The sequence below is a fragment of the Thamnophis sirtalis genome, unplaced genomic scaffold, assembly GCF_051295495.1.
Source record: "Thamnophis sirtalis isolate CommonGarterSnake01/CBP01778 unplaced genomic scaffold, rThaSir2_p1.2 scaffold_7, whole genome shotgun sequence".
Classification (NCBI taxonomy): domain Eukaryota; kingdom Metazoa; phylum Chordata; class Lepidosauria; order Squamata; family Natricidae; genus Thamnophis; species Thamnophis sirtalis.
Genome location: NW_028261387.1, coordinates 19,519,976 through 19,541,873, shown reverse-complemented (window position 1 = coordinate 19,541,873; position 21,898 = coordinate 19,519,976). Strand labels below are relative to the sequence as shown.

Below are 21,898 nucleotides of genomic sequence, written 5' to 3'. Positions count from 1 at the left end.
ATATCAAAATCAGGCGTGCAGGTTATATTTTCTTATTGTGCTGTGAAAGTAATTTACACTTGAAATCTCTTGCATCTATTAAAAAGGAAATTAGATTGATAACAGTTTGGCAATTAATATTCTGATAGTGAATATTAAGATGGCATAATTTTAACATTTAATTCTGGCAACCACCAGACTAGAACCAATTACTGAGAAAATCTCCTGTTTCAAATTAGGCTTTTCATTGATGGCACTGGATGCAAATGCAAACACACATATATAGTTTCCAACAAAATAAAATTAGATCTATAGCATGTATTCACCTAGCTAACAAAAAAGAACACACATATTTCATATCTACTACTTTCATGTAAATGTAGCTTCACAACAGAACATGAAACTAGAATAGCTGCATTCATGATTCAGATTCAATTTTATTGTTTAATGGAAAATATAAAGAAAATGGTAAATATTGTTGATACAAATGATGAAATATTCTAGGGCTAGCATTTTATGAATATATTTTGCTAATACGTGCTTTCAAGAACACTAACACCAGAATAGGGTTTATAGTATCAGAAAATCTGGGGTCATTTTTTTTCTTGCTAGAAGCACTTTAAAGGGCAGATATATTTTGCCACAAAAATCTTGTCTTAACATCTGATATGAGAAACAGAAAACAGCAGATCACAATGGAATTTCACTATGGCAAAGTATTAATACAATCTAACCCTGAGCAACTATAGATAGGCCTCTTCTAGAGCCTGCTTTGATGTGCTCCTATCATCAGGTCTATTCTACTGAGTTCATGGTACTCCTTATTTGCAGAAACTTTACTCTTGTGGATCCAGGGAAGCAAACTCTTGCTCGTGTTCTCATACAGTGTCCTTTTTACAATGTTCAAAGACATGCACTGATCCTCTCAATCATTTCCAAATATGAGAGCCATACTGATAAATTTTAGATTAATTACGTTTTAAGGGATGCTAACAAATTGTTGTTGTTAAACCGTATCTTATTTTTACTATGAAGACTAGTCAAAGACTATAATAAATGTATTTGATATTTTTTGACAATAATGGAACAGTAAAAATTAAAAATTTGATAAGTCATTTTTGACTTTTTTCTTAATTGTTCCCATGTCAGCTGCTGGAAACATTCTCAGACATGAGGCAATGGATTCATTTAGTGGCTTTTAGTCTCAAGTACTGATGTTTTCAGTTAAAATTGCTTTGGCAGTTTTGGAAATGTGCCGAGTTTAAGTCTATCAAATAAAGCTTATTAAACTTAACTTTTCCCATATAAATGATAATGCTACCAAGACTACTGCTAGTTGTTGGGTTTTTGCTGCAGAAATCAAACTACAAAAATTAGATTGCAGAGGACAGGTTTTCCTCTGTAAATGAAAAGATCCCATAAAAGCTTTCTGCACACTCGTCATTGGAGCAAAAATATAAAAGGTACTTAAAAATACAAAACTTATCTATAGTAATAGTTTTGTTTTTTTCAAAATAAAATTGTGTATGAATCAGCAAAGTTTCTGAGAAGTAAAATTTAAAAATCAAAAGTAAATAAAACATACCCATTTTTTTATAGTATTCTTCCCAAGCCTTGGTATAATCTACCTGCCCTGCTGGTGCTGGATTTGGTTGATCTCCTGATTGAACAAAAAAATAGTGTGAGTAAAATAAAAAAGTAAAAAGATTCAGTTCCAATCACTTACATTTTATTCCAATTAAGAGTAAAAATCATACATAAAAAGTTAACATTTTTGTTTTCAAATACTTTGCAAGTCCCAGTTCAGAAATGCCTTATTTGCACCTATCATGCACAGAACTTAGCTGCAGGTGCCCCATCTTTTAACCATCAAGACATGTACATTTCTTTATCTGGGGAGATCAGACTTCCTCAATGATTCAGCTGTTTCAGTTATATTTAATTGGAACCAGTCATTATGCACACATCAATCTGTCTCCATGACTAGTCCGTGCCCCTTAGGGGTCCACACACAAAAAATCCTTGTAATGGCAACATTTGCTGTTGTATGTGTTCACATTGTACCATCATTACACCAAATAGAATACTGGAAAGAATATACAATTCAAGTTAAGAATACTATTTTTTTTAGATTCATATGTAGTAATTTGACTGGAAACATAATATAAACCTGTGATGGCGAACCTGTGTCACGCGTGCCACAGGTGACAGGCAGAGCCATTTCTTAGGGCTGGCGAGGCATTGCCTTGACAGCTCCAGCACGCATGCGCACGCTGGCCAGCTGATCTTGGCCTTTATTTTCACTCTTCGGAGGCTTCCCTGAAGCTCCGGAGGGCGAAAAATAACCCAACGCACAAACCAGAAGTTCAGGAACAGACTTCCGGTTTGCACATTGGGGGCGTTTTTTCTCCCTCCGGAGGCTTCAGAGATAGTTACACTCCATAGAACCGAGTTATTAGTAACAGCATTATTGGCCTGAGCCTCTATAGGGCTTAATGGAAGAGAGAGAACATTTTATCAATGGGGAGGTTTTGGAAATGAGGCTGAAGATGAGCAGAGCAGCTGGAGGTTTAGTTTACATCTGCGAGGTAAGTCAGATGTAACTGCTTGGTGCAGGAGCTTTCCATAGGGCGCGAACCACCTGAGTGGAAGGTCCCCCCCTAACTTGGAGGAGGAAAGCTGACTTTTCCGCTAATTGCTATGCGGAGTGTGGCAAGCAGTGACGTTGGGAGGAAGAGAAATGAAGTGGAGCTCTGCAGTGTTTGGGGGGCTGTCGAGCTTTGCAGCATGGAGTGGAAGGGGGGGGGGAGTTGCAGAATGGATTGGCAGGGCCGGGAGGAAGGAGAAGAGGCGAGGGGGTGGAATTTGCAGGTGGCATGAGATAGTACGTGCAAAAGCTCCTTTAGGAATACGAAATTTGGCTCAGACAGCTAGAGCCAATCCTGCTGCCTGGAAAGCAAGTTCTTTGGAACAAGAATCATATAGTTCTCAGCACAGCCATTTAGACTTGGCATGGAGTTGCTGCAGCAACTTGTCTCATCCTCAGCTCGGACTTACTCCACATTATCCCAGAAGAGCTTCATGCTGGTGCCGGACGACCCACTGCTTGCCATCGTTAATATTCTCCTGCCGTCAGGGAGGTGAGATCTGCAGGGGCAGCGTCCTGACACCCCAACTTTCCCAGTTTTCCGAAATCCCTCTGCTCCTTTCCATTCAAACAAGTACCGTACACCTGGCAGCTTTCGCCCCATTTACACCCGCTTCCTGACACAGGGGTGGGCAGGCGGAGAGGGGGCAGTTGCTGAGCAGAATCGCTGGGAGGAAGGGAGCATAGGAAAGAGGCAGCCGGGCAGAGCTGCATGCAGAGGGTGGGAAGCCCCTGAAGGAGGATGGGTGAGAGGAGGATGGAGAACTGTGGACAGTCAAGGGCACCTTATTTTGCACAGCCAGCTGGTCAACTCCCTCAGTGCCGCCAGCTTTAGTGTGCGGTGGCTGATGGCTGTGTGTGTGTTTTGTGTGTGTGAGTGAGTCTTGCCAAAGAAACTGCTGATGCTGCTACCTGTATTACTACTACTGCTACTACTGAGGCTGTCAGACTGCCCGCAGTTCTCCTTCCTCCTTCATAAAAGTTGGGGCGTAAGGATGCTGCCCTACATTGAGGAGCTTAACTTGATCTCACCTCCCTGACGGCGGGAGAATATTAACACTGGCAAGCTTCCCCCCCAAAACATGAAGCTCTTCCGGGATAATGAGTAAGTCCGAGCTGAAGATGAGACAGTCAAGTTGCCGCAGCAACCCCATGCCAAGTCTAAATGGCTGTGCTGAGAACCATATGATTCTTGTTCCAAAGTTGCTTTCCAGGCAACTTGCTTTCTATCTGAGCCAAATTCCGTATTTCTTGCTTGCATTTGCTTTTGATTTGTCTCCAAATACATACATCCATCCCCCCATCTCCTTTCTCTCTTCCTCTCTCTTGCTTTCTCTCTTCCCTGAAGCCTCTGGAGGGCGAAAAATGGCACTACAGGCAACCCGGAAGTCCCGAAGTTCTGGGTTGCCCGTAGGGCTGTTTTTCCCCCTTCCCTTTAGGGAAGTCTCCTAAAGCCTCTGGAGGGGCTGTTTTTGCCCTCCCAAGGCTCCTAGTAAGCCTCTGGAGCCTGGGAAAGGCGAAAAACATGTCCACCGCACCCAAAATATGGGAGGGTGAGGGTTGCGCACATGCGTGTGTGTCCCATGCATAGCCTTATGGGTGTGGCACGTCAGCGCACAACCAAAGTTGGGCTGGGATTTGGGTAACTCCTAATCTTTCCAGTAATCTCCATATTTCTTTCTTACTAGTTTTCTTATATTCCAAACAATTATGTTGATGAGCCAATTAAATACAACTATCATCCTTCTCATAAAATGTGTCTAAAATTCAAGATTTGTTTTCTAAAGTTATTTTTCAGGAAGAAATTCTCATCAATCTAATGCTGTCCCAAACATCTTTAGATTTGTCTTACTGAGTTTAATACTGAATCCAGCTTACAACATACAAAGCTTCAAATATGTAATTGATGAAATCATAATAAAACAACTCTTTCAAAATATTCTAAGGTTTGAATAAGATACTTCAACTGTTAAAAAAAGTTGATATTTGTTATATTGATACAAGCACGGTACCTTGTCCGTTAGTCTGAGTGGCAGGTGGTGCGCTAGGTGGAGCTGCAGGGGGTGGCTGTGCTTGCTGTTGATAGTAGTGGGCGTAATAGGCTGCCCATGCTGCTGAATTAGGATCTGCTGGCTTACCTGAAAATTACGCATGACATTTAGTTCAATTCTTATGAAAGATAGATCTATAAATTAAACTCTCCAAAAGTAAAATAGTTAAGTCAGTTCACATAGAACAGATTAACTGTCCACGATAGCACGTAAATGAAACAATACCCTTCCAGTTTTTCTATCTTTCTGTCCATCATCCCGTCCAAATTTAGAATTGGTTCTAAATTTAACTCCATATTTAATTCAGAGTGAATTTTGGCTATCTGAAATATTCAACGTACAGGTAATTGGTTCATTACTGTTGATATAATGACAGTCCAGATACCATGGTATTGGAAAGGATGCTTTATGGCCCATAAAGAACCTCTGGCAGTTGCAAAATGTTGCACCACCACTCCTATGGTCACATTATCGTGAACTGGATGCTTGGCAACTGTTCAGAGTTTAGACCAGCTGTAAAGTGCCCTGTGATCCTGCATTTGCCATTTGCAATTTTCTCTGCCAGATTTTAACTCTTAACAATTTTAACAAGATTGCTTAACAACCACAACTAGGACTGCTGAGATTGCAGTAGTTGAGAGAGGCAGTCAAATGGATGCCTTGCTTAATGCCACTTTGCCCAACAACTGAGATTCCAGTTGTGGTTGTTAATCAAGGATTTTGTGTACACATAACTTACTGGGTTTTCACAACTATCTGTGCTAAATGTGTCTTAACATTTTTGAACAATCCTATTCAAAAGTAAATTTCACATTTGTTTTAATTTGCTATTAGACTGCCAAAATGAAATGAATATGGTTTAATGAATGATCTAGTTTCATCACATTTTCTTTACTAAAAGATGTGATTAATGTGCATATCATTGCAAACTAGGACCATTTATACATTTGCTTTTACTTACCAGGGTCTGGGGGATTTGGTGGTTGCCAATGTGGATATGCATTACCCCATCCTTGTGGAGCATATGGTGCTGGAGGTCCACTAAAATGAAAATATAATATAATTAGCTCAAGTAGTAAATTATAAATAGTAACTATTTATAATAGCTATTTTTACTATTGGTGATTTGGGAGTCCGCTGCAAAAGCTAGATTGCAATCTACTAAGAATATTCTGATTATCTCCATAAAGAAGAGAACTGGCCTAGAAAGCCTACAAGAATCCCGTCATATGTATGCTTCAGAATTAATGATTTACAGCACACTAAGTATGAATTAAACAGTTTATAATATATATTTTATTCAGAATAATGTTCAGTTAAATGCTACCCTAAAGTGAATGTTTCTAAGAGTTTGGTTATAGAACAAGCACATTTAAAAACTGTATAGAATCTATAGCTGAAATCTAGATCCCAATTCAACAAGATCTTGCTCTGCAAACATATCTACCAGTGTACAATACTTACTGAGGTGCAGGACCAGGAGGGCCAGGAGTATAAGGAGCTGGATTGTAAGGTCCCATTGGAGCCCCAGGAGGTGGCCCAGGGGGTCCATGTGGCCCAGGAACAACACCATGAGGTCCATGAGGCACAGGGGGCCCCAAAGGATTTACTGGACCCTGTTGATAAGTTATAATAGGTTATTCTACATCAATAGCAAGTATAAGATTACACTGTACAGATAGTCGCAAGTTTAAGAACACTGGACCTAAGTGCAAAACCTGCATAGATACAAACAGGCTATTACTAAAACTGGTGGAATGGTTCTCTTTCCTCAAGCTGATAAATTAACGAAGATATGAATTTTTAATATTCAGCCTGTTTTCAACAGTTCCTAAAAACACTGCATGGCTTGATAAGAAAAACTTTGCTTGTGGAAAGTCGACAGGAAAGATCACAAATTAGTCATGTGTATATAGAATGCTGCAACCATTATAAGTGCAAGCCAGAATTTCAAGGATGGGTCCAAACTATCATTCATTCAGTGCCATCATAACTTTAATAGCTGAACGAATGGTCATAACCTGACTATCTCTAACATAACTATTATCTCCTTAGCTTGCAACTCATCACATCAGAACAATTGAGGGCAGAGAAGTAAGAGATCAAAGGGAAGTTTACTCAAATTACAGATAGTCCTTGGTTAATGATCGCTGGTTCAATGACTGTACTGAATGAGTGAACAGTAGTTATGACCAGTCCTTCAACCTCCCAGACTCTTGCATATATTCCAACGCAGCCGTTGCCACCTTAAGCTCTGCCATTCTTGCCACCCAACTACCCATGCACTCCGTTGCTCCCTTTCCACCTGGCAGTAGCCACACTGCATGTTTGCAACCTGCCTGGAACTTGCAACTTCTTGACAACTTCCCCCGATTTTGGTTGTTGGAAGCCAGCAGGAACTTGTGGATATGCTTGCTTAATGTCCCACAGTCCTTGCTTAACAATAAAAGGGAATGCTGGGCTTACCATTGCTAAGCTTGTGGACACATTATGTCACACTTTGATTGTCTCACCTATTGATATAAATTTCCAATCCCAGTTACCTTTGTAACTTGAGCACAATTTATACAGACATTTCCCAAAATGCAGACATGTTCCATTCATTAATTTTCTGTATTTTGTATCACTTAATTATACACTTTTTAATGCCTGTTAAATTCTCATCATTCAGTAGACTGTGCAGAATAAGCAATCCCGCATTTAAATTTCTCATTAGTCTTTAATAGGCAACAAATTTGACAATTGTAATTTTAAATGGGACTGTTCAAAGTTAGCAATATCATAAGGATTCTGAACAAAGAGAAAATTTAAAAAACTAATCCTATTCTGTCTGTACTTAACCCAGTTGTTTCTACAACAAAAACATTAACAAAAAACTATTTCCAGAACTCACTCCAATCTTTTCTTCTATAAGCTGCCGAGCATAATCAATCTGTTGTGGTGTCCCTCGAATAGTAAATAATTTCATGTTGGGATCTGCATTTGGTGGAGGATTCCTCTGAAGTTCTATTCTTGCACCAGATTGCTGACTAATGCTCTTGATAGTTTCACCACCTGAATTTACAAAGAAATTGTATTATATTGTAATCTATATGTTAATAACCTTAATTAGAAAAAATAACAACAAAAATCACATTTGCTTGCCCCTGAAATGAGAACAGAACTATTTTGGCGATATTATATTACTACTGATACAGCATGTATAGTTTTAAACATTATTCTACTTTTAACCCATTTTTTGTTCGTAGTTGTGTTTAATTTTATTTCTTGGAGATCCAAGAACCATGTAATTTTGTGTCGTCATCTATACGATACTCTTCAACTGTGCAAGCAGTTCCACAGTTCCAATTCACAGTCGAGATTCTGGAAAACCCTGAATAGCTTTAATTGCTTTAAGAAATCAAAGGAGGTCAGAGATACATTTGCAACATATGTATCTGAAAATAGAACAATATGTTGTTGAGTTTGGGAGGTTTTAATGCTAAACCCAAAGTTCCACTTTCATTGTCTGTATGAGGCATTCAATAAACTAGTGGGTATACAAAGTAGAAGGAATGAGAGAAAAATACATGGAATGTATTTTCAAATATTACTTCAAATGAAATAATCACCTGAGGTTTTTATTTGTGAATGAATTAACCAAAGATTAGACTAAACCAATTTTGTCATATACAAGATGTACAATGACAACAAAGGCTATTATTATTAGCTGATTCACTCATTTTGTTGACATCTGGACAGCCAATGTGATTCATGTATTACACAAAGAACAACTCTGAATGGGACACTTTTATAAAATTGAAAAGAATTAGAATGTTCAAGTATACCACATTTTTCAGAGTATAAGACGCACCAAGATTTTGAAGAGGCAATTTTTTTAAAAAAAGTTTTTGCACTCTGCAGATCTCACAAAAACACCCCCCCCCCCAAAAGGTCATGAATAGCCTTTAGGAGACTTGTAGAGTGTTCCTGGGGTTGCCCCCCCCAAACCGAGCAAAAAAGAGGCCGATTTTTTGTCAAAAAAAGGGCATGCATAGCATTTAGAAGGCTCTTGGGCACTGGGGCAAAATTGAGCAAAAAACAGCCCCCTTTTTGCTCATTTCTGCCCCCCCCCCAGCCCGCAGGAGCAGTCTATAAGCTTCCTAAAAGCTATGTATGGCTATTTTGGTGAAGGGGGCAGGGTTTCGGGAGGCAAAAAATGCTGTATTCAGTGTATAAGACGCACTCAGATTTTCACACTTTTTTGAGGGAAAAAGGTGCATCTTATACTCCAAAAAATACGATGATTTGGGAAATAACACAGATTTCAGGAACAGTAATGGATAGTGAGAAAGCAGTTTAAACTGCTTTCTAAGAAATGTTTAAGAAAATAAATTAGCTGCAATCAATATTCAAATCAAATCACTGAAAAAAAGCCAAGAATGTTAACTGTGAAGTCTAGTTTCAATTCCTCACTGGATATTTAAGACTTTACATATGGTCCAATCTTTTTCCTAGGATGGAGGTATCATAAATTCTATTGTTGTTTTGATAGGATAGAAGCATGCTTATTTATAATGAGGAGTCCATTTCCAGAAGTAATCATTTTCAGAGTAAGGCGGCTAAGGACAGTAGCACTCCAACTGGCTAAAATTCATTTGTGATATCTTAGTTGCTACTGTTTTCTGTACAAAAGTTCTGCAACCAGATTTTATTATCAGGTAGATACTTCAACAAGGACCAGGAAGTGAGTTATTCAATGATAAATGCCATATCCTGCCCTCAAACAGGAAAATAGCTTATTTATTGTTCTAGCTCATGAAAAGTAAGTCAAGCTTTTTACCTTTTCCAATGATTAATCCAGTTTTTCCAGTGGGAACAATAAAGTTAAACTCTTGCAGTCCACCAGGTGGTCCCATATTCCAATTTCCCTGACCTCTTCCTCTACCACGACCACCAGGCCCTGGACCTCCAGGATTGCCAGCCTAAATTGTAAAAAGAATTGTAATTAGCAATACTGAAAAAGTATTGTTTTTTTCAGAAGCATTATTTCTATTTTGCTTTAAAACAAGAGGAGGACAGATAAGACTTGTAAAAGCCAATAGTATGTCATTTTTCTTCACAGAACTACCAATCAAAACAACCAAACTATTTCATTTAAACAAAGAAAACACTTTTCTGAACAAAACAATAACAATCTTGATTTTTCTTCTTCCTACTACTCTAGCTTACTTAGTAATATAGGTTCCAAGCCCTCACTTGACTATATATCTCACCTAGTAATTCTGGGGTGCTCATTAACTCTTGGTTTAACCTATTGTGGGAAGGCTTATGCTATGAAAATCAAATACAATTCACCAGGCTGCATTCTCAGAGTAATGTAGGATATAAATGAAATAAATCATTCTAAGCCATTATCGCTTGTAAGATTTCTACTTTCCCTCCTAAGAGCAAAGGACATGGGGACATTAAGTGAAAACACCAATGAATTGGCAGTTTCACATGATTTCAGTAATAAAATAATTTGGGGTATATGCAAAAACATTTGGGAATGTCACAAATAACGGTAGTACCCGCAGGTATAGCACACCGACTGCTAATTAAGGATCATGGCACAGCACACAACTTTAGTATCGCTTTCAACTGAAAATTATGTCTATCAATTTCCAAGTAGATGGAGAATCTCCGTGTCTATGGAGATTCTCAGTCATCCAGGTCATGGTTATCCCAAAGATGCTTTTTTTCAAGAGGCAACTGGACTTTCAAAGGATCTTTTGCTTCTCATCCAAGAACTGAAGAAGCTTCTTGGATGAAAAGTGAAGTGTCTTCAAGGGGAAAAAAAGTCTAGTTGCCCCTTGAAAAAACATGTTTGGAATAGCCAAGTATCTTTCTTCTTTAAGACATTGGCTTTGTTTAAAAAATCTTACGTAGTTTATAATCAATGCTTTTAAAGCATTACTGCTGAATAAAACTCACCACTAGAGGCACAGAACCAGTGAAATACAAATTTATAAACTTCAGGCATCTCAGTTAGTTTTAACAGAAAAATGTTCATGCACATGTCTTCCTAATAAAAGTTATGAAAAAGGAAACATCAGTATTTTATAAGAGTAATTAAAAACTTGACCAAACTATTAACCAACCTGAACACTTCGAAGAAGATCTGTAATAATTTCAGCTGCATGCTGACATCTGTCTGGTGGTCCTGTGATCTGTGCTATTCTATCAGGTGTTGTTCCATCATCTACAAGAGCAATAAGTATTTTTACAAGTATTTAAGTATTATAGATAAAAACATGCAATCTATGTGCTTTCCCATGGAAACTCTACCTGGTTTAAACTGAATCCTTACACCAGCATCATTCTGTATCTTTTTTATCATTTCGCCATTTCTTCCAATTACAATACCAACTGCAAACCGTGGTATTGGTACCTTAAGAAACACAATACATTTTAACAAATGTTCAATAAGAATTTTAAAGCAAATCAATATAATATGTAACTTTAGGAAAAACAGCATTATAACAGTAATCAATTGAGTAAGAATACTTGAAGGAGAAATTAGTCTGCAGTATTTTTAAGCATTTCAAAGTCAATTTTATGATCAGTATTTAACAGGGAGTAAAAGCATCATAATCAAGATGGTTTAAATTAGTGAAAAGAATCAGAAATTTGTTTGTTCATAGATAAGAATGAAAACAGGCCTAAAGTACAAATTTGCCTAAAATATTCATCACATACTCACATCTAATCCTTCATTGCCTCCTATTCTTGATCCATATTCATTTCGTACCTCTCTGAAGCCACCTTGATCACGAATTAGATCTAAAACCATTTCCTTTGCTTGCTGAAAGAAAAACAAGTACACATAAGATGCAATGATTTTACAACCATTTCTTTTGTGAGAAATACAATTTAACGTTTAAAATCTGTTCTTACTTGGACTTTGTAAGGATCTCCTGTGATCCTAAGAGGCTTATCTGCTCCAGTGTTCTGTGGTCCATCTTGAATCATTACCATTTTAACACCTGCACGCTCCTATTTAATAAAATTAATGCATTCAGACCATAAAAATATTAAATATTCACACATAATTTTAGAAAATAAAATGTCAGCTTACTTGAAGCTGCTTTATAGTTTCTCCACCCTTTCCAATAACTAATCCTGCTTTGCTAGCTGGAATCATGATTTCCTGGACAGCATTTCCTGGGCCATCACCATGATGGAATCCTGGAGTAGGTCTTCCTTTTTCAACTATCTGGTCGAGCAATCTCTTTGCAGATCTTGCAAAAAAAAAAAAAAAAGCATTTGCAATTAAAAAATGTATGAAAAATAACATATTCAGCAATTGACAGAATATTTAGGGTGATTGCTAACTAAAAATCATGAAATAATTTATTTTATAAACTTTGAAATGTGTCATTTGCAGCAATATTAAATGGGAACAGTAGAGAAACAGCCACACTAAACCAATAGTATACTTCACCTGCTGTGTGCGACTTGAGAAAACAATTATAATTGAATTCTAGCCAAAACTTTGTTACTTGGCTGATCATGAATGTACAAGTATTGCTAAAAGACTATTCAATAAATTATTGTGAATGCATACTTCGAAAGTAAACATGTTGTGTACCTATTGCACTTTTTCTTAAAATAATAGCATTATAGAGAGGGTCATCTTGTGATTGTGCCTGATTTCATAACAATTTTTGCACTGATTGTTAAGGAAACTCACTGTTCGCTATGGGATTTTTTTTTCAGGAAATGGAAGTATATGCTGGAAAAAACGTTGTAAATTGCTATCATTTGACTGTGGATGGTACACATGTGGCCTTGTTGCTGGGTGCCCAAAATGTTGGCCATGTCAGAACTGCAAACATTTGCATTCCAAATCTGATCTGTTATAATTTCAAATGGTTGCTAAGAAACTGATTCTAAGTTGAGGACTACCTGTTAATTAGCCTCATTAGAGCTACTGAATGTTCCAAACATCCTGGAAAAGTAGTATTTTTCAGTGAGTAGGTAAAAGCACTTAACTGAAAAATCAGAAAACTTTGCACTGCAGATTGTTCATATTTCAGAGTCAGAGCTAGATATATTTCATGTGAAGAAGCATATAGCCTGAGACACTTTTATTAGGCAAATATAGAACTTATATTGGAAAGAAAATATATTTGGAAAGAAAATTCTTAACAAAAATTATTTCAACATGGTCTGAAAGCATTTGTGAAGAAACTTACTGTACTGATTCAGGTGTTCCAGTCAACATACAAGATCTTTCAGGAAGCCCACCACTATCTACAAATGTAAATAGCATAGAATGAATGCTTGTAAGCAGATATTAGTAATTTGCTTTTAAGATTTTTAGCAACAACTAATTCATGATTGTTTCAATTTCACTGACATGAACTGACAATTATTAAAACTAATTTATGTGCATGCAACAAATTAAGTTCCAACTGTAACCTAATAAATTAAAGAAAATAAAATAATTACCAGGTGCAATCTGTATTTTACATCCAGATTCTTGCTGTATGCGAGATATCTGTTCTCCCCCTCTGCCAATTACTTGAGAAATGGACAAACAAATCAGTTAATGCATGAACATCATGCACTCCAACCGTTTTAAATATAATGTAGTACATAAATATATATATATATATATATATACACTCACTGAATCCAACCATTCCATCTGGAACTTTGTATTCTTCTGTCATTACAGACCTGGAGAAAGAAACACACCACAAGTTAATATTTGTACCTAGTTAGAACTATTTTTTTCCCTCCAAATAAAGAAGTAAAGAAATATAGATATAGCTAGATATAGATGCTAATTTTACTTCTATTCGGTTAGTCCTTTGGTTTCAGTATTTGTTTAAATCACTGCCTAAAAAATAATATATCCAATTACTATTTTAACCCAGGCAGTCAAATATTAGCCAATTAGTTAAAATGTCAAAATTCCAATAATGTTGAAGCCACTTATAATGTATGATTTTGGTAACTTATTGCAATTTATTTCCATTTCAATGATACATAATATTATTTTATTTTTTGAAAAGGTAAGTCACACGTAAAGCAAAAAAATATAATAAGAACATAAATGGGAACTAAAATGTTAGGAAATTTCACCAAAACTAAGTTTTCTTTTTCAAATGAACACACTTAATTCTAAGTTATATATGGCAATGTTTTATACTAATAGGTGAAAGAAAGTACAATTACAACTAAAAGATTTCAGGAGACATTGTGGAATCTAATGCAGCCCATCCTTTTTCATTTTTTTGTATATACAACATACATATTTAACAAATGTTGCAACAAAGAGAAAATACTTTGTCTGCATTATGCTGAATAGGCATCTTATTTTCAAAAAAGAGTGAGAAACAACCTGACTTGTGCCATATGAACTCAAACTAATGGGGGAAAACTATATCTATGTTGCTGAATGTAATGGAAATGAGCATTAAAAGAAATGCAATTAACTTTCACTGAAGTAACACAGTAAACAACAAACATTTTCAGCTACATAGCTGTTTAACATGTGACTTAAAAACCTAATTTTTATCCCTACTCAACTAATTACCTCATGTGCTTCAATGTCACCTATGGTGAACATTACCAGGCAAACAGTAAATAAAAATTCCCCAATCAGTTGAAGTTATAATTATTTCAATTACTGATTGAAATAACTATATGAACATTACTTTCAATCAACAGATTTTTGCTCTCAAGGGACAATATAATTTCCAAAGCACATTTCATGATACTGATAACATAACAATTTGTAAATCAAACCAATGAAAGTTGTTACCTTGTATAAGGATCAAATTAAAGAGAATAAAAATCTTACCTCTGTTGCTGATGCATGGGTGGTAACTGATTTCCAAAAGCTAAAATAAAATATTACATACTTTGATAATTTTACCTACAATAATGGCATTTAATGCACAACTGCAAAAACATGCAGGACTAGTTTCATTTCAATATATTTGCATTTGACTAACATTACATATTTCACCAAAACATTAACCCAGAAATATATCACAAATGCGGTAGCTCAAAATTGGTACTAATAAAAAAAAGCACACATGGTCAATTCCACATGATGTTTAGTTTAGCTTTCTTTCTCTCTAGTATACTTCTAGATCAACTGACAAGCTATGATTTGCAAGTCCTGGCAAGCAAAAATAATTTACTATTTGGCAAGTAAAGAAAAATGGAAGCTTATGTAAATTGGAAATAAAAATGTGAAAGGGAAGGGAAAAAACCACATAATACCAAGGCAAAGTCTCCTTTAAATCAAGTTTGATAGCCAGCACCTAGAAGTTGTTGTTAACTATTTTCTTTCAGGAAGTGTTCATAGTCTACAATTTTATAGCATCTACAGGGCTACCATTCAATTATTGAAGGCCTGATCCTGTTTAATTCTAAGGCCAAACAGATGTGTTAGATGCTGGGGTGGGCTAGGGCTTTTCACTTAAAAAGTTTCCCCCCATATTCTTTCTTTGTACTTCACATGTTTTCTTGCATCACACAATACTTCTACTGAAGTAATGAGCTTCCACTGCCCTAAACACTCAGAGTATAACTGAACAGGAAGCAGGACTTGTCATACATATGGTTTTCAAGCAGAAATGGCTGCTGCATTTAAATATTCATATACTATGCAAATTAAAATGCAAATTCATAACATAAAAACTGGTAGCTATATTCAACACTACAATGTAATCATTCAAACTGTAAACTATCAACAATTAATACAATGGAAAAAGTTCTTATTTTTTTGAGAAAATATTGTTGGTTAGCATTCAAGGTTGATTGAAACTATTCTGCTTCATTTTAACTTTTTATATTTTTAAATGAAACCAAGTTTTATAGAGAAAAAGCTAAATGATGCTTCATATATGAAGGGCTATCAATAAAGATGTTATTCAATGAAACCTAGTAACTCTGTACTTCAAATATGATTCGATATAATTATAACTGCTGAACAGATTTAACAAAAACAGCCACTGTCTTAAATTTTGTTCCAGCTGCAATACTAAATCTAACTACCTAAATTACATTAAGTTAGGTAGTAAGTCAGTAGATCTTACTTCTAGATAGAAGGGATAAAAAAAATTAAAGTCCAAGTTCTAAATTTTCATTTCTACCTTCATCAAACTGAGAAAACTGAATATATAAATGAGTTAAAATAATTTTGAAATAAAATCAAAAGAATTCTAAGTATTGATTTACTGATTGAACAGTATGATTCAACATGATAAAAGGAACTTTTGGCAGTATCATACACATTTCTACTGAGGTAGCGCAGATTACTACCAAAATATGGCTTGGAAGCAATACATAAATAATAAAAAGGAAATGAACACCACATAAACACTTCTAAGAACTTACAGGAAAGAAAGAGCTTATATTGCTAAACTTTATAATCTCACTATGTAAAAAAACCAAAATAATAATTATTTTGTTTAATAGTCTATCTACAGGATTCCATTATTTCTATTTAACTTGCTTAAAATTAAAGGAAATGTTTCATTACATTTTGTGACTATTTAAAACATTTTTAGCTGTAGAATACCTTGTCTTCTATTTGGAAAGGAAGCTTTTTTTAAAATTCCAAAACTTTGATAGGTCATCTCTATACCTAAGCAAGCAACTATAAATAAATAAGTCATATTCCATATCTACATATCTATATTCTATATATTCTATATATGTTTGTTAAGTTTTGGGTTAAAGTGGTATGGAAACTCAATAAGCACCATTATAAATCTTGCTTTATGGCTTTAAACCCATGTGACTTTAGCTGTCTTTTAATTAAAACTCTATTAAAATATAGCTTATTCTGGATTCCTTGGTACATAATCCTCAGGAATAAAGATTGATTCAAAAATCCCTGTACCTGTTCACAAACTGAAATTACTTCAAGTTTATAAACAGCCACTCGAAAAGTTGAATCTATAGTCCTCCACCAAACCCCACAATAAGACCATGCAAGCTTGGAGAATGGCAAAAGTGAGTGACCCATGCTAAATTTAAAACATTTTATCACAACTGCACATACTTACTCCTGTCAGAATATAACTTTCAAAGTGGAACACTTAAAACAAATATCTAAACTACTGAATTATCCAATATCCCTTTAAATCTATTTTCTCCTGTAGGTGAAATCTTGTGTACCATTATTAGAATATAGATAATCCCCAAGTAAATTAGAAAAGACTCCTGACTAAAAAGATGTCAGCTGAAGGATTAATATTAACCTGTTATTTGGAAAAATGATAAACAACTTTTTATTATTCCGTTTCACTAACACAAAACCAAATTCAATTTTGGTTATTTTTTTTAATCAAACGGCATTAATTACTTGTTATTCATTAAGGTTATTTTCCTACTTATATATTACTACTTACTAGCAAAAATCAGCAAACTGTCTACAATGCAGGACAACCACTTTATGCAGCTGATAAATTATAGCTTATGAAAGTTTATGCCTTTTAATAAAATTTCTTAGTTGGAAAAAGTGGTATAGGTAGTCCTCGACTTATGACCATTAATTTAATGCCGATTCAAAGTTACAACAGCACTGAAAAAAGTGACATATGATCAGTTCTCACATTTATGACAATTGCACCATATCTTGTCACATGATCAAACTTTGGGTAATTGGCAACCGGCTGGTATTTACAATGGTTACAGTGTCCCACGGTCCTGGAATTGTCATTTGCAACCTTCCTAGGGAGCTTCTTAATAAGCAAAGTCAATGGAAGGAACCAGATTTGCATAACAACTATATTATTCACTTAACAACTGTAGTGAATCATTTCACCATTGCAAAAAATGTCATAAAATGGGACATGATTTACTTAATAACTGCCTTGCTGAGCAACATAAATTTTGGGCCCAGTTGTGATAGTAAATGGAGGATTACCTGTACCAGATTCCTGATTTTTTTTATCAACAGAGACTAACAGGAGCTCTGCTCCTAATTCCTGCTGAAACCACCTAGCAGAATCCTGTGCATAGCAAGATAATACAAAATTGCAAATGTTTGCTCTTAGGGATGGAGAGAATCAGAATAGATCAATATACACAACTTAAATAGCAGCATTAATTTGTGTGCAATATATATTAAATAGCATGATAATGTTACAACAAATCATAAATACTTACAATCATTGTTTGGGGGAGCAACTTTCTTAGGTTCTGGTTGATCTGCAAAATTAAGAATTTTTTAAATGTTTTGGGTCATAAATATAGATAACTTAAATAAATGGCTGTTCCAGAAGTTCAGAACGCAACTTGTCCAGTGCATTTTAGCATGTTTTTGAATTTTCAGGGAATAGATCATCTAAACAAAGAAAAATCTTATATGTTTAACATTTGGTTAGTGTAATTGGGGAAAAATGCAAAGTATTTTCATTTATCACGTATCAAGTTCAATAAAAACACACAGGTTTAAAAACGGTATCATGGATATCCAGGCACTAAAATGTAACAAACATTTAACTGTATTATTAGTAATTTGACACTAAAGCTAATGATGCTTCTGTAACAAAAACTGAAACAACCACCATTGTGAGAAATAATCATTCTACAATTAAATCTGACAACAACCACAATATTAAACAGAAAATCAAAGTTTAAAATTTAACCAACACATAGCAATACAATCTCAAACTGGGGACTGTCATTCAAGCTTCCTTTTCAAATACTGAAAATTTCACAGCATAAAACTTCAAACAGGAAATTCAAAACCACTACCATAGCTACTATCCAAATTCGTTTAGTATGAGTGAAAGTCGTAGATAACCAAAATCTGATAAAAATTACTTTAAATGTTTCCTTCCCACCCCATATTAAGGAATACATGAACCACCATGATTAAGTGCAGTAAAAGTCAGACACATATTCCAAGAAATGTGTGTGTCATCCATTGCAAAAGATTCACTAGTTCATTTCACGTTTACATACTAAACACAGGTAATAAATAAAAATTCCTGCCTTTAAAAGGAGAGGGCATTCCCTCCCAGTGTGTTGTACTGCTCGGACTTGTCCAAGAGCCATCTACACATAAAATAAAAAGAATACATTACATACATCATTTGAAGCATCATTAGCTCAATCTTGAATATTAAAAGCCTCACCATTAATAAAAGGCACTTCATTAAAGTACACAAGTACTCCTTGTCAAGAGCCTTGGAAATGTTCTGCAAACAAAATTATATTCCTTCAAAGCCTACATCTCTTCCAAGATCAGAAATCTGTCTTCATGAATTTAAAAAATACTACACACTTTTAAAAGATAAACACAATAAACTTGTTTAAGCCCATGAGCCTAAAAATTAAGCTTGCTATATATTTCGCTAACACATTGTAGAAGGAAAAAAAGGTCACAGCATCATCTTATCTGGGTTCAAACAATTTAGAAGACATTTTCTCCAAAATCTAGCTGAAAATTTGTAATGTTGGTGAAACTAAGTTTCATTTTAAAATGTTGCACCTGCACAATGCAAAGTCTGAAAGAGTAATTCAAGAAGAGTGTTTTGAATTCACTATAGAATTTTTAAATGTTTTAATACAAAGATGAGTTTTCAAATAATATTTACCTACCTTCCCAGATTCTTAAAATGTAAACATCATTGCTATCTACTTTTACGAGTACCTAGCTGGCTTTTAAAGTCATATCTAAAAATCATGTATATGCTTAAGATGGACTATTTCGTCTTTTAAGCAGAAACTGCACAAGCTCTCACACGCACTCTTCAATCAGTTTACAATTTTGAGAAAGTATATATCTTGCAGCATACCTCCATCTTCAAGAGGTCTTTTTTGTCCCCCATAACTGTAATCATTTGAATTCACAGATGTCCCTGATTCATTTCCAATTTTTGCTGCAATCTGGAAAAAAGATGCATATTTACTTTTACCAATAGAATTACATCATACTATCGAATTGTTAATAAAGAAGCATATTTAGCATCCATGCAAGAAGTTAGAACAATTAATCAGTGAAACAACTTGCCTCTAGAAGTTGTGAATGCTCCAACACTGGAAGTTTTAAAGAAGAGATTAGATAACCATTTGTCTGAAGTGATGTAGGATTTCCTGCCTAAGAGGGGAGTTGGACTAGAAGACCTCCAAGGTCCCTTCCAACTGTTATTCTTTTCTATTCCTTTTATTAAGAAATCATTACTGATAATTCTGATTTATACATGCTCCACCAATCACTTATTATATAACATAAATATTCTATACTTATGGCAGCCATTAATGTATATTATTTATCAAACTGCTTAACACAGTAATTGCTATTAGCGAATTGCTGTCTATTTTGTCTAAACTATTAAAAGAAAAGGAACTGGGAAACAACCTATACCCAGAATGGCGAACCTATGGCATGCGTGCTACAGGTGGTACACGGAGCCATTTGTCAGAGCACGCGAGGTGTTGCCCTGTCAGCTCCAACATGCACGCGTGTGCTGGCCAGCTGACTTTGGCCTTCTTTTTTGGTCATTTTTCAGTTCAGTTCAGCCTTTTTTAAAGGCATTTTTCACTCTCCCCAGGCTCCAAAGGCTTTATAGGAGCCTGGGGAGGGCGAAAAGAGCCTTCCCCAGAGGCTTCAGGAGCTTCCCTGAAGCCTCCGAGTGCAAGGGAAAAAAAAAGGGGGGGGGGCGCTATGGGCAAACCGGAAGTTTGGGAACGGACTTCCGGCTTGCTTGTAGGGTCTATTTAAGCCCTCCGGAGACTTCAGGGACCTTCAGGAGGTTTCCCTGAAGCCTCTGGAGCCCCCCCGGGGGGGGGGCAAGGGAGACTTTTTCACCCTCCCCAGGCTCCTATAAAGCCTCTGGACGCTGGGGAGGTGAAAAAAGCATGCAAAAAATGGGGGATCGCGCCTCTCATGCGCGTATGCGCACTGGAGGGGGTGTCGTGCATTGCATTATGGGTGCGGCACACCCACGCACGACCTCCCTGCGCTACCCCCTTACTGAAGCCAAAAAAGGTTTGCCCTCGCTGACCTATACCTTGATATTTAAATCCTCCTAATCCTTTACTTCCTTTAGAGTCTATCAACTGATAGAACTTTGGCTGAAAATCTCAGTAACATTACTAATCTGTGTAGATCCTTCATAACATATATAAATTGAATAAGTACCACTACATTGCCAACTGTTACCATTACATCTCTTTGATTGCAGTAATTTCTACTCTTTCATCCTCAACTTTATAGGCATATATTTTGTTCTCAAATAGTTTGAAATTCACTGTTCAGTGGCTCAGCTTTGAGTTTCATTTTCCCCTTCTGTTCCATGTGAAACCATTATTTCTGCCTTTAAGTAAATGACATTTTGAGTTGAAATCCAAATAAACTCAATTTCAACTCCAATTCAATGAAGTAATGGATGGAAACTACCGTACTTTTCAGAGTATAAGATGCACCCTTTTCACTCAAAAAAGAGGGTGAAAATCTGGGTGCATCTTATACATTGAATAATTTTTGCCTCCCGAAACCCCGCCCCCTTCATCAAAATGGCCATGCATAGCCTTTAGGAGGCTTCTAGAGGACTGCTGAGGGCAGAAATGAGCAAAAAATGCACCGTTCTTTGCTCATTTTTGTCCCCCCCCCCCGAGCCCTCTACAAGCCTCCTAAAAGCTATTCATGCCCTTTTTCTGACAAAAAACCAGGCCCGTTTTCACGAAAAATGATCCGTTTTTGTGAGGTCTGCAGAGTGCAAAAACTTTTTTTTAAAAACTGCCTCTTTAAAATCTTGGTGCATCTTATACTCCGAAAAATATGGTAATTAAGTAGAGCACCAACTTAGAACTAAGGAGAAATTTCCTGAGTTAGAACAATTTATCAATGAAACAACTCGCCTCCAAAAATCGGGGAAGCTCCAACATTGGAGTCTTTTAGGATGAGATTGCACAATCATTTGTCTGAAAAGGTATAGGATTTCCTGCTTGAAAAGGGGTTGGACTAGAAGACCACCAAAGTACTTTCCAACTCTCTTATTCTGCTAGTCAAACAAAAGTAGAAGTAAATAAGGAATTGATTAAATTGAAGGTTCAGCAGAACCTCTGGTCACGAATGCTTCTGACCACGACCAAATAGGGTTCCAAGGGAAAATATTCATAAAATGAATTTGAATCTGGTTGCAAACACATACTTCAGGTGGCGATAAAACACGGTCACGCCTGATTTCCCCTTCCACATCATTTTTTTTCTAAGTGC

At 36.0% G+C, this 21,898-nt stretch overlaps 1 protein-coding gene across 5 annotated transcripts in view; it reads right to left on the bottom strand.

The window, feature by feature from the left end:
* FUBP1 (far upstream element binding protein 1) overlaps positions 1 to 21,898 on the bottom strand; it is a 30,650-nt gene that overhangs the window by 6,791 nt on the left and 1,961 nt on the right. For 3 of the 5 annotated variants that reach the window (XM_087719436.1, XM_014069437.2, XM_087719433.1), the window contains exons 2-19: positions 19,476 to 19,566; positions 18,670 to 18,732; positions 17,839 to 17,880; positions 14,513 to 14,552; positions 13,334 to 13,383; positions 13,153 to 13,224; positions 12,897 to 12,954; positions 11,777 to 11,939; positions 11,596 to 11,694; positions 11,402 to 11,503; positions 10,987 to 11,089; positions 10,800 to 10,900; positions 9,500 to 9,641; positions 7,571 to 7,731; positions 6,142 to 6,293; positions 5,639 to 5,718; positions 4,639 to 4,764; positions 1,565 to 1,639 (exon numbers count right to left, since the gene is read on the bottom strand). In XM_087719436.1, the coding sequence (XP_087575562.1) occupies positions 1,565 to 1,639; positions 4,639 to 4,764; positions 5,639 to 5,718; positions 6,142 to 6,293; positions 7,571 to 7,731; positions 9,500 to 9,641; positions 10,800 to 10,900; positions 10,987 to 11,089; positions 11,402 to 11,503; positions 11,596 to 11,694; positions 11,777 to 11,939; positions 12,897 to 12,954; positions 13,153 to 13,224; positions 13,334 to 13,383; positions 14,513 to 14,552; positions 17,839 to 17,880; positions 18,670 to 18,732; positions 19,476 to 19,566 (1,720 nt within the window). The remainder of the gene's footprint in view (positions 1 to 1,564; positions 1,640 to 4,638; positions 4,765 to 5,638; positions 5,719 to 6,141; positions 6,294 to 7,570; positions 7,732 to 9,499; positions 9,642 to 10,799; positions 10,901 to 10,986; positions 11,090 to 11,401; positions 11,504 to 11,595; positions 11,695 to 11,776; positions 11,940 to 12,896; positions 12,955 to 13,152; positions 13,225 to 13,333; positions 13,384 to 14,512; positions 14,553 to 17,838; positions 17,881 to 18,669; positions 18,733 to 19,475; positions 19,567 to 21,898) is intronic. The other 2 variants (XM_087719434.1, XM_087719437.1) reach the window with 1 other exon arrangement.